At 35.4% G+C, this 16,278-nt stretch overlaps 1 protein-coding gene across 13 annotated transcripts in view; it reads left to right on the forward strand.

Annotated features, from left to right (window-relative positions):
- Positions 1-14,020, forward strand: part of CPEB2 (cytoplasmic polyadenylation element binding protein 2) — a 71,017-nt gene extending 56,997 nt beyond the window's left edge. For all 13 annotated transcript variants that reach the window (XM_032333868.1, XM_032333870.1, XM_032333864.1 and 10 more), the window contains 4 exons: positions 2,071-2,189; positions 2,468-2,582; positions 5,080-5,261; positions 9,998-14,020. In XM_032333868.1, coding sequence (XP_032189759.1) covers positions 2,071-2,189; positions 2,468-2,582; positions 5,080-5,261; positions 9,998-10,225 — 644 coding nt within the window. In that variant the 3' untranslated portion in view covers positions 10,226-14,020. The remainder of the gene's footprint in view (positions 1-2,070; positions 2,190-2,467; positions 2,583-5,079; positions 5,262-9,997) is intronic.
- The last annotated feature ends 2,258 nt before the right edge of the window (positions 14,021-16,278 follow it).

Raw genomic sequence — 16,278 nt, forward strand, 5'->3', positions numbered from 1 at the left:
AGTTAATTGTGATTGCCAAAGACCAGTGTTTCCAAACCTTGTCCTTTTAAGCAGTTTTGACGTTGTTGTAATTCATCTTCCATGGTTTGGAAACACTGATGCACAAAGCATCCAGTTAGTGAAGCTCCCTTGTAATTAAGGCAGCAACATGAGCCCTTGGAGATGGAGCCACATGTGTACATATGTTTCTTTTACAGTGAATGAGGTTCACCCTATGTGAGTATTAGTTTGCTGTACAGTATGTTTTTGGTAAAAGTATTTTAATATTTAATGGTTTGCCTTAGCTAGATCGTAATTTACCTGCCATGTTGCTTAATTAGTTTTGTGATACAAACATTTCTTACCTAATAATTACACAAATCATTAATAGTAGGAATATTTAATGTAGAGGTGCCTGGGTGGCTCAATTGGTTAAGCGTCTGCCTTCGCCTCAGGTCATGATCTCAGGATCCTGGGATGCAAGCCCTATGTCAGGCTCCCTGCTCAGTGGGAGCCTGCTTATCCCTCCCACCACCACCCTCCTCATGCGCTCTCTCTCTCTTTCTCTCAAAATCTTAAAAAAAAAAAAGTATTGAATATAAAGTATCACTTTAAAACTAACCAAAATTAAAACATTAATATCAAAAATTAATATCACAAATAACATTAAATTTACTGAATTTAAAATATTTTGTAAATTGGTCTTATATCCTCTGTTATTACAAAAGAGTTACAACTCGCAAATCTTTAACTTTTGTCAAAATTAAAGCCTTCACTTAAAACAAGTTTTCATTTTTTTATTTTTCAAGCATATTTAAATTATTTCTAGCAGTTGGAAATGTTTCTGCAATGTGTTTTTTTAATCTTACATAATCATACCTTAGAAAGTTTCTGTTGCATAGTTTGATTTGATGGCTTATTTATGCAATCAGGAATTATAATTTTAAAATGAAGCACTTTTGTGTCACATCAGACCTTTGTGGCAATTACAGCCATTGTTGGCAATAAAGCTATATGTTTTGATTTTTGTGTAAAACATGATCTCACATTTACCATTGTCTAATGGAATAGATAGATGTGCATGGCCTGCTTGATGACTTCTTCATATTAGAACCAGATTACAGTTCTCTAGGTTTGTTTGCATAGAAATCTCATCAAAGAAAGGGGTGTTTTGGGGTCAGTTAATTATCAGCTTCTAGGAATAATCATGTAATGGTGAACTTCCAGTATAAATTTTGATACCTTCTTTTTATACTAAAGTCTGTTCTGCTTGAAGAATGACAATCTGTTATCACAAAGAGAGGAGGAAGGGCGTATCTCCCAAAGGTACAGGCATCTAATAAGCAAGAGTTTGGTTCCAAAGTCCAAACATAGTCTCCAGACTACTTGAAGTGTTCCACGGTTTATCCCAGTAGAGAGTTTGATTTTAAGGTCCTGACCCATGCTGGAGGACCCATTTTGCTCCAGCCTCCTTAAGGCAGTTTTCTTAGTACAAATTTGAAGTTGACATGCTGACTTCTAGTTATTTCCCCTTCCTTAGGGAAATTCTTGCGCCTTTCCAAGTGTGTTCTAGCCCAAACTGTGCACCAGAGCATGTCTTACCCTGAGGGCCTCTTTAGAAACCTTCTAATATAATCGAGGGGTTAGTCCTGCCAAGTTCTTGAAGAAGGCAGTATCTTGGGAGACCTTGGGGGCTCTCCTGGGTTTGAAATTACTCCACCAACTGCTTGCTCATGTGACTGACTTGGGGCAAGTCATTAACTGCTGGATACCTCAGGTTTTTCTTCTATAAAATGGGAATACTGTCTTAGAGACTTGCTGTGGGAATCAAATGAAATAATTTATGTAAAGCTTTTAGCACAGCACTGGATAGAAAGCACTCTATATAAGATAGCTAATTAATGAGTATCTGTTTTTGTGTGTATTCCATAGGATATTGTGCTCTCGTATAGAAAGTCTAATAATTCTGGTTCTCTCTGATAGTTAATTTTTTTTTTCTTTTGCAAAAGCATGTGTTTTCTAAATAGTATTGAAATTTGGGGTGAAGTCACTTCCTTTGCAATATTGCCTCATTTTTAATGGTTATTACAGGCTATGCATTCCTTCTCTTTCAAGAAGAGAGCTCAGTTCAAGCACTAATTGATGCTTGTATTGAAGAAGATGGAAAACTCTATCTGTGTGTTTCCAGTCCCACCATTAAGGACAAACCAGTAAGTAAATACTGTATGTGAACTTAAGGCTACAAATGCGAGTTTTCCAAAAACTGGTTTGAAGTAATTAATGATAAAAAAGTTAGAATACCATGTTAAGAGCTCAGTTTTTAAAAATCCCAATAACTTATAGTATCTAGCTTAAAAAAATAATGTATTTTCAAATCCAGCTATACAAAATTTTGAAAAATAAAAGGACCACTTATGTTAACCGGCACAAAGTAGCATTAGCTGTCAAGAGAATAAGACCAATTACAGTGATGTGATTTTCTTCCTAGGTTCAGATCCGTCCTTGGAACTTAAGTGATAGTGATTTTGTGATGGATGGTTCTCAGCCTTTGGATCCTCGAAAAACAATTTTTGTTGGGGGTGTTCCTAGGCCATTAAGGGCTGGTAAGTAGAATGTTAACAAATGTTGCTTCTTTAAAATAAAAATTAAATATGAATGAATTCAGTAAACTTTTCAGAGCTGTTATGTACTGTTGGGTGGGCAAAGGGCAGATTCTTTATGCTCCAAGAGTTGTTTCCTACAGAATTCTGAGAAGTATTCTTAAAATTGTCAAGTAAGTGGAGAAGTAGACACTCATCTATCAATATTAATAATTAACTTCAAGCAGACTCTATAAGAAGGATCCAAATACTTCTGACTTCTAAAAAGAATTTTGGGTCTGTTTATTTTATGTTGGTTGACTCTGATATTTGAAGAAGTACGTTTTGTTTTTTTAAATAGTGCTTTGATAAGTAATAAACTTCTGTTCATCAATAACAAGAAACCAGAGATTTACCAGAAATGTTATCCAGGAACATAATTACAGAACCTGTATGCCCACTGTACAAGCATGCTTTATGATTCCCTGTGCCCTGTGAAGTGTGTTAGTGCTTTCCACCACTGAGAACATCCTTTTCCAGTCAGTATAGGACATACGTTAAAAGAACCATTCACATGTATAAATACTTACAGAATATAACTGCTACAAAGAAAGACTACAGAGAGTAGAAGAACATCACGGGAATGTGGTGTAGTCTAATATTTAGAAATCCTTGCATTTGAGCTGACACAGCAGAAGGAATAGAGTTGAGGTGGCAGGAGGGTTGTGAGGAGTGTGTTTTCAGACAAAGGGAAGAGCATATTCGAAGATCTTTAGTGGAGGGAAGCGGAGGGCATTGGAGGAACTGAAAGAAATCCAGAGTGGCTGACTAAGGGTATAAGAAGTGAGGAGAGAGACACAAAAAGGCATAGAAAAAGTGAATAGGGATCAGACCATACAAATCTGTCTGATAAGCTAATTCAGTATTTATCCTCAGAGCAAGGGGAAACCAATGAAGAGTTTTAGATAACTGTAGCTAATGACATATTTTGGAGGCAGCTGGGTTGAGGAGATAGGATTTGACTCTTTTAGGAGCCCATTCTTGCAGGGCAGGAGAAAGATAACATGAGCTTAGATTGGAGGTAGCAGTGGTGAGAGAGCAAAGTAAAAACATGTCCCAGACAATTTATGAGGTAACCTCAAAAGCTGAATCTCAGCTTTCAGTCTTTAGCCACTATATAGATAGTCACACCTTCTACTGTGATAAAGAACACTGGAGAAGAGAAATTGTGGTCTTGATTTTGAAAGCAACTTGGTGGTACCATTTTGAGCTCCGAAGTAGAAATTTTAGTTATGCCATTTATATCTGATATCTAAGAATTACTCTTGCTACTGTTCTGAGGGGCCTTGCTACTGTTTCGACAGTAAATCAGAAACAAAGAGTTAAGGCTATTGCCACGATCCAGATGAAAAATAATGAGAGTTTGGAACAGGATGTTAGTTGATGGAGGTGAAGAGATTGGATTTTAGATAGGTCTAGAAAATCAGGTTCATAGGATTGCATGTGTAGTGGGGAAAACAGAAAATAGAAAGGATTGAAGCCAAGAATCTTAGGAACTTTATCTTTTCTATTGCTTACCAGCTGAGTTAGCAAAAACTCACTGGAGCATATTTAATGGGATGGTGGAAGATCAGGAGTGTCATTTCAAACTAGGTGGTGAAGGTCTATTAAATGTCAGTAGGAGTTGTCCAAGACAACAACTCCAGTTGACCATCTCCTGGTGGTTGCATCAATGACTTCGATGTCCAGAGAAGAGGCCGAGGCTGGAGACAGGAATTTAGGACATGAAGACAGATAGATGGTATTTAAGCCATGACATGGGATAAAGTCACCCATAGCCCACAAGTGTAAAGAGAAATCTAGGACTGAAACTTAGAGTACTCTGACATCGAAAAGTCAAGGAGTTGAAGAGGAACCAGCAAGGAAGACTAAGGAATTGTGAAATCGGATGAAAATTAGTAGAAAAATGTTTCCTGAAAGCCAGATGCAGGAAGTAGACGTTAACGTATGTTCCCGTACTGCTTCCAGGTAGATTGACCATTGTACTTGACAGTGGCATGAGCAATTAACATGGAGTTAACAAGGGATGAAAGTCTAGTTATAAAGGTTGAACAAGGAATGGGAAGAGAAGGATGAGGTAGTAGAAGAAAAAAAATTTAACAATTTGGCTGTAAAGGAAGAATATAGAAATTAAGCAGTCACTGAGAGGGAGAAAAACAAGAGTTTTGTTTTGGGTTTTTTGTGTTTTGTTTTGTTTTGTTTTTTTAAGATTGGGAATGATCCTTTGTAGAGGGAAAAACTGATGATAAAGGAGAGAGGAGAATTGCCAAGTAATTCTGTAGTGAGAGCATATTGGGTCCAATATGCAGGTGAAAGGATTGTATTTAGAAAACAGCGTAAAACTATTTATCCTAATGACTTTCCCTTTTTAAAAAAGTTATTTAAAAACTTTTAAACTTTTAAAAACTTTTGATTTACTGTGTTCTCTCACATTTGATGTGAATTTCTTTTCCTTTTCAAGTGGAACTTGCTATGATCATGGACCGGCTGTATGGTGGAGTTTGTTATGCAGGAATTGATACAGATCCTGAGCTAAAATACCCAAAAGGTGCTGGTCGAGTTGCTTTCTCCAATCAGCAGAGCTATATTGCTGCCATCAGTGCTCGGTTTGTTCAGCTTCAGCATGGGGATATTGATAAACGCGTAAGTTGCATATTGGGAAAGCATTTAACATCCTATAATAAGGTGCTGATCCAGAGCTTACTACCCTACCAAGTTGACAATATAATTCACTCTATTTTTTTATACATCTTTAAATCTTAAAGAGTATTATATCAAAATACCACTGAAATGTAAAATTATTGAACATACTTTGAACTTTTTTTTAAAGATTTTATTTATTTATTTGTCAGAGAGAGAGGAGCAGGCAGAGGGAGAGGCAGGTTCCCCACTGAGCAGAGCCCAATGGCGTTCCCCATACTTTGAACTTCAGATACAGTATACAAAATTTAAATGTCATTGTAAAAGCACATCAGGTTGTGGAGTTTTTGGTTGTTGTTGTTTATTTAAAAATCCACCAATGAAGTCTTAACACCTTTCTAACCATAGAAGCAGGGCTTCTTTTAAGAGTTGTACCCTGGGTATACCTGGGTGGCTCAGTCCGTTAAGTATCTGCCTTTAGCTTAGGTCATGATCCCAGGGTCCTGGGATTGAGCCCCTCATCAGGCTCCCTGCTCAGCGGGAGCCTGTACCCTGGAGCCAGCATGCCCAGGATGCTATATCCACCAGGTGCTCTGTAATCCTCAAGAAATTAACCCTCAGTATGCCTCTTTTTCCCCATTTATCAAATGGAAAGCAATAATAGTATCTTTTTCACAATTATTTTGAGGATTAAATGAATTCTCATATGTAGAAGCATTTAAAGTTTGGCACTGTTATTTAAGTGTTTTTATCTTTTATCATTAAATTTAAAATAAAAATACACTGTATATTTCCCTAAATATACAAAATGATAAATATACAAAAAAAAATTAAACACACAAAATAATTATCCTAAACTTTAAAACATTTACTCTTCAGTTGCATTGTATAGGTAATCACAGTAAAAATTTTTAGGAAGTCCTATGAATATTCGTTAACTAAAAGCCACCCCACTGAATAATTCCTACTACTGATTACCATTGAAAATAGGGAAAAGGAGTGACCCAAACTCAGTTGTTCAATTGCAAATCTATTTCATACTAAAATTTGCTCATAGTGCATATATACAGCTAAGCAATATTTTAAAATAATCATGTTTGCATTGTATTACAGATGAGATATGCTAAGAATTAGAGGTAATTTAACTTTTTGTATATCCAAATTAAAAGATATAACTTGAGTATTTTTTTTCCTCAGTGTAACAGTTTCTTGAAGTTCCTTCTCTGAGGCTGTTTGTATATATTAAAAGACTATTTTGGAGGCAGTGGAGCTGGTTTAGGTGTATGGATTGACTAATTGTGGACTCTAAAAGTAGTCATTAGTTTAATTACCAAGCCATCCCATATAGAAAACAAACAAAAAAAAGTACAGCATAGGTTCAGTTCATACAAGCAGAGTGATTTTTTTTGCATTGTTACTTAAACTTTTGCAACACACACAGTCTCACCATCTAAGTGGAAGGTGTCTGCTTTAATTACACCATGCAGGAAAATTTGTTGAACTGGAGTTCCTGTAATCCAGTGGTTTTCACCCTCAGCTGCAGAATAAAGTCACCTGGGAATTTAGAAAAATCTTGACGGCTGGGTTCCCCCATCCTCCGACCCCAGAGATTTTGTTGTAACTGTTCAAGGGCAGCCGAAATTTGTAAAGCTTCCAGGCGATTCTAATGTGCAGCCATGATTGAGACCATGTATCTAGTCTAACCCTGACTTTTGCAAAGAAGTGGTCTAGTCAACTGAGGAGATTACCTACATTGTATATAATTATAGTTATTTAGCATGCAGAATCACAGGAAAAACATCCTTGCAGTGTCCTGCCTCATTCTTGTTTCCAAAATGATAGTAAAGGACCAGTTATTTGGGGCAGAATATGGATTCCTAAGGAGCAATTCAGATGCACAGCAAGTGAATTCAGAAACACATGCATGCCTTCTTAGAAAGGCATTACAGTGCCTGAGAGAAAAGTTTAATTTTTAAGATATGAGCTGCTTAAGGTATATTTTGAACTATATCTGAAATAATTTGAGAGCTGTCTGGCTGGTTCAGTTGAGAATGCGACTCTTGATCTTGAGGTTATGAGTTCGAACCCCATGTTGGGTGTAGAGATTACTTAAAAATAAAATCTTTAAAAAAAAAAGAATTAAAGAATTTGAGCTTGCTCACGCGCACACACACACACAATTGATCTTTATACCTTTCATGTCTCTAGTATGAATGTAGTTATTAAACCATAACAACTGATTAATTTTAAATTTATAACTGATAACCCAGAAATTTGGGAAGGATTGAAATTGTTCACTCAACTTGATCTTTTGGCTCATGAGCTCTTTGAGGTTTAATTCCTATCTCCCCAAAAGCTGGGAAACACCATCACCACAAAAGTGTAATTCATTGTAATTTTGTATGTTACTCCATGAGTAATAATACTCACTGTGCCTTCTGGTACTTACTGAAGGGAGTTGTGTTGAAGTTCAAGTTGGATAATTAAATATGAGTTATTTCATTAGTTGTGAATCCTGGTGGCAGAGTATTCCAGATAGGTTCTCTGAAGTGAAATTAGGGAGGGACATCATAATGGAAAGTAAGAATAGGCACAGAATTGATGAAACTCCCAACACCTTTTCACACATACAAGAGCTCGTTTTTAGAGGTTATTAATCAGAAATAATCAGAATACTCTAAAATCATAAGTTTAAAATCCAGTTTACTATCTTTAAAGTCTGTGATTTTGAAGGTAATTAGATTAGCTTCATAAAATAATATCTAGAAGTTTGAAATACAAATAATTGAAATCATTGCATTTTGAAATTTAATTCAGCAGTTTTACATTCAGTAACTCCTAAGCACCAAGTATTTTATGAGGTATCATGGAAATGAAGTAAACCACACAGACACTGTCTTTAATTACAGTAGAGACAAGAGGCATAATCAAGAAAACATATGTAAATGTACCACATTTATTCAGATAGTTTCTACTTTGTGCTAGATATTCTGCTAGATCCTCTTACTAAGTAAGTATTGAACAGACACTTTCCCTGTGCTCATTTTGATTATCATCTAGTAAAATGAAATTCAGTAATTCTCATGGCACTTTGAGATATTCTTTGGTAATTTCTTTGATTATAGTTATTATATATTATTATAACAATATTATGTAGTTATAGCTATGTGTGTGTGTATAGTTAGTTTTAGTTACATAATATTATAATGAAGATAATGAATCAGAAATAGACTGACAATCAAGATAGGATTCACAATAGAAAAAAATTAAAAAATAAAGATTGAGCATAAAAATTTTAGACCGAGTGTCAAAGATCTTTTAAAAAAATCAAAAGCCAATGGAAAAAAGGTTAAAAATCCTTAACTGGCAAAGAGGATTCACTTCAAAAAAAAAAAAAAAAAAAAAACCTTCATTGGGAAAATATTCAAAAGATACAGACTATTCAGAAAAGCAAAATGTTCAATGTACATAGAATGCTTTTCCAGCCCTAATCAGTGAAATGCAAATATAAACAACAACTTAATTTCATTACCTTTCTATCAGATGTTTGTTTTATAGTCCTTTTCATCACCTTTTAGGTTTTTCCCTATTCGTTGTTGCTCTTGTGAAAAATGCTTCAGAAAATGCCCTTATATGTGCATTTTCTGCACACATGCAAGTGTTAATACATTCAAAATAGAAATTGTTGGCTTGTTATTTGTTTACCTTTGGCAAACACTTCTTTATCTCTAACCAAACCCTTTAAACATTCAGTTTTCCCTCTTCTCAGGAAAGCCTGAAGTCTTAGGCTGCCTGGCACATTAAGTCAGACAAAGGTAATAGCCCTCCATTCATAGTTATTATTAGTAGGCAGTACTGGCTTAGAGTCTCTGCTGTGTACCAAGCACTGCCTTAAACACTTTTACCTGCATAATCTAATCCTCACAGCGCTGTGAAGCGATTCTAGGATTCTTCTCAATTTACAAACCTGGAAACTGAGGTTTAAATTAGCCCTCAAAGCTGACCGTGGTCTGAGGTCTTCTGAGTCAGGCCTTCTCAGTGGGCCTCTTTGACTTTGTATCTCATAAATTCACAGAAGTCTAGATACGCCTTTAATAAGATTATCCACAATTCTGGTATGTGTGCACCAAGTAGTTATAAGCAGGTACATAATCAGTGGTTGTTGGGGGTTGGGCCATCTCTCAGGTACTACTGGAATGAAGGGGAAAAGGTGTAAAAACCATTTGTCTTCCATGCCCTTCTCTTTTTTTACTCATAATCACCCTGCCTCCAAAATATTAACAACACAGGTGTTTTAAAGATGTTACTTCACGGAAGGTAAAGGTAAAATGTTTTACAAATCAGTTAGATGTATAGTTTTTAAAAGTATTTTCTGCCGTTGAAAAATACAGTAAATACCGCTCAGTTTATAGTCCTTGAAAGAAAATATATCAAGATAAAATAAAATTACCAAACTAAAACTAAGTGCTCGTTTAATCACCTGATCACTTATGAATATGAAACATCTTAGAAAAAGATGATTAGTGCCAGAAGAGAATGACTTTGTTGTTGGGTTTTGTTTTTGCTTTTGTTTTTGTTTTTTAACCTACTACATGGTAAAGCTATTTCGCTGGGAAACTGCCTACTTTCTTGGTGTTTAATGCTGGTCCTTTCCTCGAGAACACCCTGAACATTTTAAATTTACTAAAATGATTTCTGAAGCAGACTTAATGGGAGACTTTTTTCTTCTCTCTTTCCAGGTGGAGGTAAAGCCATATGTGCTAGATGACCAGATGTGTGATGAATGCCAGGGCGCACGCTGTGGTGGAAAATTTGCTCCCTTTTTCTGTGCCAATGTCACTTGCCTGCAGTATTACTGTGAGTTTTGTTGGGCAAATATCCACTCTCGTGCAGGACGTGAGTTCCATAAGCCATTGGTAAAGGAAGGTGCTGATCGCCCACGTCAGATCCACTTCCGCTGGAACTAAGAATAGCACACCGGCCTCTGTGTAACAAGGAAGGAAAAGGGTGCATGTGGCTTACTGTGTCTGAAGACGCGACATGCGGAAGAAATAAGTGCATTCTTCTGCTTTCACCCCAGCTACCAATACATGCATCTTTATCAGCAGCCAAAACACTACAAGCCTCTTGTTTTTCACCAAAACCCTACATCTCAGGCTTACTAATTTTTGTGATATTTTCATGTTAAAATAAAATGTTTTTTTGTATTTTCTCCAAGTTATTTTTATATGTAAAGTTAAAATTAGATATGAGAATGTTTTGCGTAGGGGCAAACAGTCTGCTGCTATATAGTGGGTGAAGCGTGCACTTATTTCTAAACGTGGGTTTTTAACTTCAAGATCTGCCCCAGTAATTTACCAAAGGTAGCAAAATAATAGTGAAGATGGAATATGTCTGCTACAAATGCTTATTTTTATTGTTGCTATTTTCAGTGTATACATAAACTAAAAATTAGGGTTGATTTTTTTGCTCTCCATTTTGACTTGCAAGAAATAATACCTCAAGATAATCTGATTTATTAGCTATTTTTAAACATTTTTAATCACAAGCTGTATTAGCTTTGCTGCTATATAGGTGTTATGTGTAAATGCCACCTATTAATACGGGATTGAAAACGTTAGAGACACACTGCATTGCAGATAAAATGCAGGCAGCACAATATGGCCTAAACTGCCATAGTTTTAGAATGTGAAAAAAAATGCATGTTTACTTACCTGTATACACCTTATGCATGCACTAGAATTATTAACTAACAAGAGGTGAGGTATTGCAAATGTTCAAAAAAGCTCTCTTGAATCTAGGTAGCATGAACAAATTATAAAATTTGTTTAAAAAAAGCAAACTTGCATGCATTATTGTGACTTCAAGTTAAAAAATTTGTCCTACATGTGTACAATATGCAAATTAGTTTTAGATTAGAGAGTGCAGCCATTTTGTGATCTGGTCGGTAGTGGAATTCGATTTTATGCAGACTGGATGTAATATTTGTAATCCCTGTGCAATTTTGTGATGTGCGGTTCTAATTAATGTGCAGTGATATAGTATAGATAAAAGATTGAGTAAAAGAAAAATACTAGAATTTTAAAGAAGGTTGATTTTAGCCCCTTTGATAGTTCACGGTTAAGACATCCTTTATAAACCAAAGATGGCCAGCACACTGCTAACCAGTCACCAAATGTAAGACCCACAGGAAACCCATATTTAAACAAACGAACTTTATATATGAATGCAAAACTTTAGTAAACCTAAGTAAAGTCAAAATGGAGATGGGGAAATATACAGATGGCTAGTTGCATAAAATTCAATTTTACCTTAAAGACAATGGTGAAATCTGGCTTAAACTTGCTTATGTGTTTGACCTATGTATATTGGGGTCTTCTGTCTAAACTGGGGTCACTGTTGCATGGAACATTGTTATTAACGGTTAAGAATTGCTTTTTTTTTTTTTTTTTTAGATTTTGATGAAGGAATTTTGGTAATGACTTTGCTTGCAGTTTTTTTGAGAAAGTAGCATGGAAACATGCAATAGTTAATGAGTTTCTCTTGGTACTGAACACTATTAGAATATCATTCGTGATATTTTTTCTCTTTAGAGCATTTTTAATGCAACTAGCCCTTATATTTTAGTGTAAAAGTTACTCTGCAATCGAAGCAAAGCACCCAACAATGGTAGATGTTTTTTAAAAATGCAGAACTAAGGTTCTTGATTCTAAAGAGAGAAAATTACAAGGGTGTTGCCTTATAGCAACCCCTTGGGACAATCCTTCACGTGAGCAAAGTGTTGATCTTAATATTGGTTGTCTCTGGTGTGCTTTTTTGTACTGTAAAAATATGTGGTTCATGTCTAACTCTGCTGTTTTATTGTGGTTGTGGTTCAAGTTTTTAATGTTTAAAGTTGATGCTGTTTTCAGAAGAGCTTTTTACTAATTTATTTGTCAATGTTCCCTATTTGTTACTTAACCATGATCCTCCAGATTTTTGGAGTATTCTTTTCTAACCTTAACCCTGCCAACCTTGATCCATTTGACATTTGTTATGCACTATTTTTATATCTCTGTGAGAGATTTTTCCAACAGTCAGCTATTTTATGGCACACTTTTTTTGACTGATGACATCTCCTTTGCTATACCTCAATTTTTGGAATTTAGAAAAGAAATCAGTAGTTTTGCAATGTTAATTATTTAGATATTTAATTTCGCAGATTTTTTAACTTTATTTTCATAATTTCTGCTTAATGTTTAAAATTGAAGAGCCTTTTCATGTATTAAATAATGAACACTAAAATAAATTATATGATGAAAATAATTGGAGATGTTGAAAATCACTTTCCCTTCTTAAACAGAAATAAATATTGGGAATGAAGGGAAATGAAACAGAACCCCCTTTTTGCCACGGGTAAAAATGGCAGAAATGTATGGTTTGCTTTACCTTCATTTCTGTTATAGTTAAAGCTTGTCAGTCTAATCTTTTATTCCCTCCCCACCTCACCCCTACCTCTTTTTCTTTCTTTCTTTTTTTTTTTTTTTGGCCTTTTATGTACTACATTCTTATTTCCTAACTGTTGAACACTGTATTGGAGTTTTTTTTTTTTTTAATTTACAGATCATATTTATTTTACTATTTTTGTAGAAAATTATTAATTTTGATTGTATTTTTGTATTTTCAAAGCTTCTTCACTTGTGTTCCCTAAATGTTCATATTGCTGCCCAAAAGTATGACTGTGGAGGAAAAAAAAAAAAACTTTAAAAATCCACACTTTTTGTTAAGAAGGAAACATTTAGCATTTATATATTTGTGTATGGAAAACACTTGATATTTATCCCTGTTGCATCTGGCTGCACAGAGCCTCTCCTCAAAGATGCTACAAAACTTGAATATAACACATTTTGGAAGGCTGACTAACCTCGATTCTGTGTTGTGATGTGCAATACTGTTTCTAATGTTTGTATAAAAAAAAATAACAGTGTAAACCTTTTTAATGCAAATTTATTTTTTTCATTGCATATTTTGCAGATTTTATCCACAGTGTCATTTTTTACTGTCAGAAAAGATACCCCTTTTGTCATTGCAACTATTTTTTAAATCCAGAAATCTTTGTACTGATGTAAATGATTGTAGTTATTTTGGATAGTGTTTTGCTAACAAAAGGAGAGACTTTTTTCATGCATATTTCTATTTTGTTTTTTTGGGTTTTATTTTATTTTAATAGTAGTAAAATACTTGGAATAATTTTTCATATTCTTGTCATTAATATTATTTTGTATTTTTATGTGGAAATATATAATTTTATGACACTAATTGCTAAAGTTTATTTTATGTTGAATTATTTTTGGAGCTGAAATCTTTGTAATATTAAAGCAACTAGTTTCTAATTCCCAGTTTCTGTATAGAATCGCACAAGTGGTTTATGGAGTGTTTGGATTGTAATTATAAATGGTTCTTTGATATGCAAATTAATATTTTCAGTTGATTTTATTTTATATTCCTAATGGGGTGTTAAAGCCTTTTTTTATTTTTTTCTAAATAAAAAGAGAACCCATGCTTTTATGGACACTAGGTAAACGCCTTCAGCTTAAATTTTTTCGTTAAAATATTTTAGTTTATTTTATTGTTATCTTCCAGATGTCTAAATCTCCAGTCTGTCTGTTGTACTGGTAATTTAACTCTGTAATGGAATAGTTTGCTGCCAACTATTTATATTAAGTAATTTTTAAATATTTGTAATATTGTTGACTGACTAATAAACTATTAAGTTATTGGCATAGTTGTGGAATCTTATTCTTCAGATCTACAGAAATACTCATTGATGCCTCTAAACTCTTATTGAGGGAGCATTGTGACATGAATATGTCATGCAGACCAGGGCCCCCTGTAGATCAGTGTCAGGACTGAGAGGAAACTCTGGCAGGGACCAGTAGCCCAGTGTTTCTCAGTATTTTGGTGCCAAACATACCTAGCATCAGTTGTCCTCCCCACTTTCACCCTTATCCCTGACATATATTCCATAGAAATTCTAGTGTGGTGTTGCAATCATCCCCGACCATCAGTGTTTATCATATTTAAACTGATGCTGCATTCAAACAATGAAACCCTGTTACCGATTTGCTGTAAGTGCAGTTTCCAGGATGCTTCTTCAGACACCCTCTGGTGGAAGTCACTTGTCATTTTTCTACTTATTTTCAGCACAGCCTATCATTTCTTCAATGGCCACATTATTGACAAAAAAAGAGAAGAGGTACAGGATAAGTTCTTCATCCTACTGATGGCTAAAACAGCTCTCCTTTTAACTTTAACAAAGCTAGAATTCTTAAACTTGTGTGCAGTGGTGGGGGGGGGGTGTTCCTTTTTTTAGAAAGTATTTTTAAAATCACTGATTGCAGTCAATTTTTCTCCTTTACCTTTGCAGACATAGGTATCCCAGAGAGGGGAAAACTTAGTATCTCCCCATATTCTATAAGTCATCACAGAAACTCCTTAAATGGGCTAATCTTGACATTAGTAGCACCTCAGAGCCTGTCACTGTCACCCATGTCCTCCAAGCAAATTATGCATATCCGCATGCCTGCATCTTGACATATGCTACCATTTTTCTATTTGGAAACTCACTTCCTTTTTGCCCAATAAATCTTCCATAACAAAAATGAAGAGCCTCTTCTGCATTCTGGCCTATCTTTTAAGACGTAGGAATCTCTCATTGTCTTCACTCCCCAGCCACTGACATAAAGATTATTTATCTTCCTGTGCACCTCATCCCCTTGTTATTTAAGAAAAGAATAAAATTTGAATGCCTACCAAGTGTTGTACACTAACAATGCTGGATCTTTGGTTGCCAGGCCATTTTGTAGCCCTTGAGGTGAAAAATCAGGCTAATTCAAATTCAGTGTAATATAAAGTAGACCATAGTAAATATGTATCTAGGGCAAGGGGAAAGACTGCTGAAGTAATTTCATGTCTTTGAAATGATTTTACTTAAGAATTTCTCATAAGAGTTAGCACTTGGAATTTTTGTATGAACAAAGAATTAAAAGAACTCATACCTGAGCAATCACAAACCATTTCTCAGAAAATTACTTGGAAGACCTTTTCCACCAAAAAGAAGAAATAACAGCAAAATATCCCAGCAACAGGAAGACATATTGATACTGTAATTTATAACATATATTTGGTCTTTGTTCTATTTCTGGCACAGAGCTCCTAAAAATCCTTGGAATTTCCTAGGTGATAAGAGTGATAAAGAGGTCTTGATTTTCATAACAAACCCTTCAGTCACACCTGAGTTGGTTTAGGAGGTGACTTTTGGGAAACACCCAAGGGTTGGGAAACAACCATGTGATTGGAGGGTAGAACTTTTCAGTTCCACCTGTTCCACCACCTCTGGGAAGGAGCCTGGGGCTGGAGATTGAATAGATCACCAATGGCCAGTGAGTTAATCAGTCACACCAAGTCGTAGGAAACTTCCATAAAAACCTAGAAGGACAGGGTTCAGGAAACTGCCAGGTTGGTGACCATGTGGCGTCCCCTAATTTGGGGACAGTAGCTCAGTTCAGAAGTGGCATGGCAGCTCTACACCCTTTCCCTATATCTTGCCCTATGCATCTCTTCCATCTCTATAGGTTATAACCTTTTATAATAAATCCATAATTAGTCAAACCCAGGGAGGAGGTTGTTGGACCTCCAGTCTATCTATAGCCAGTCAGAAGCACAGGTGACAGCCTGGACTTTGATGTCTGAAATGAGAGGAGGTGGGCAGTCTTGTCCAGCTCAATCCTTAATCTCTGGCATCTGATGCTATCTCCAAGTAGATAGTGTTTGAATTGGGTTAAACTGTAGGACATCCCTCAGGAGTCAGAGAATTGCTTGGTGGTGTGTTAGAAAAGTGTAGAATTGGTGTCAAAATTGTAACATGGGATAGCAGATGCTGTTGTGGGTAAAGATACCAGTCTAATTTTTAGCTAGGAAATAAAATGTGGCCAAAAAGCTTATCACAACTCAAAATTAAGTCTGAATAGTAGAGACATGT

Source organism: Mustela erminea, chromosome 2 (genome assembly GCF_009829155.1).
Source record: "Mustela erminea isolate mMusErm1 chromosome 2, mMusErm1.Pri, whole genome shotgun sequence".
Taxonomy (NCBI): Eukaryota; Metazoa; Chordata; class Mammalia; order Carnivora; family Mustelidae; genus Mustela; species Mustela erminea.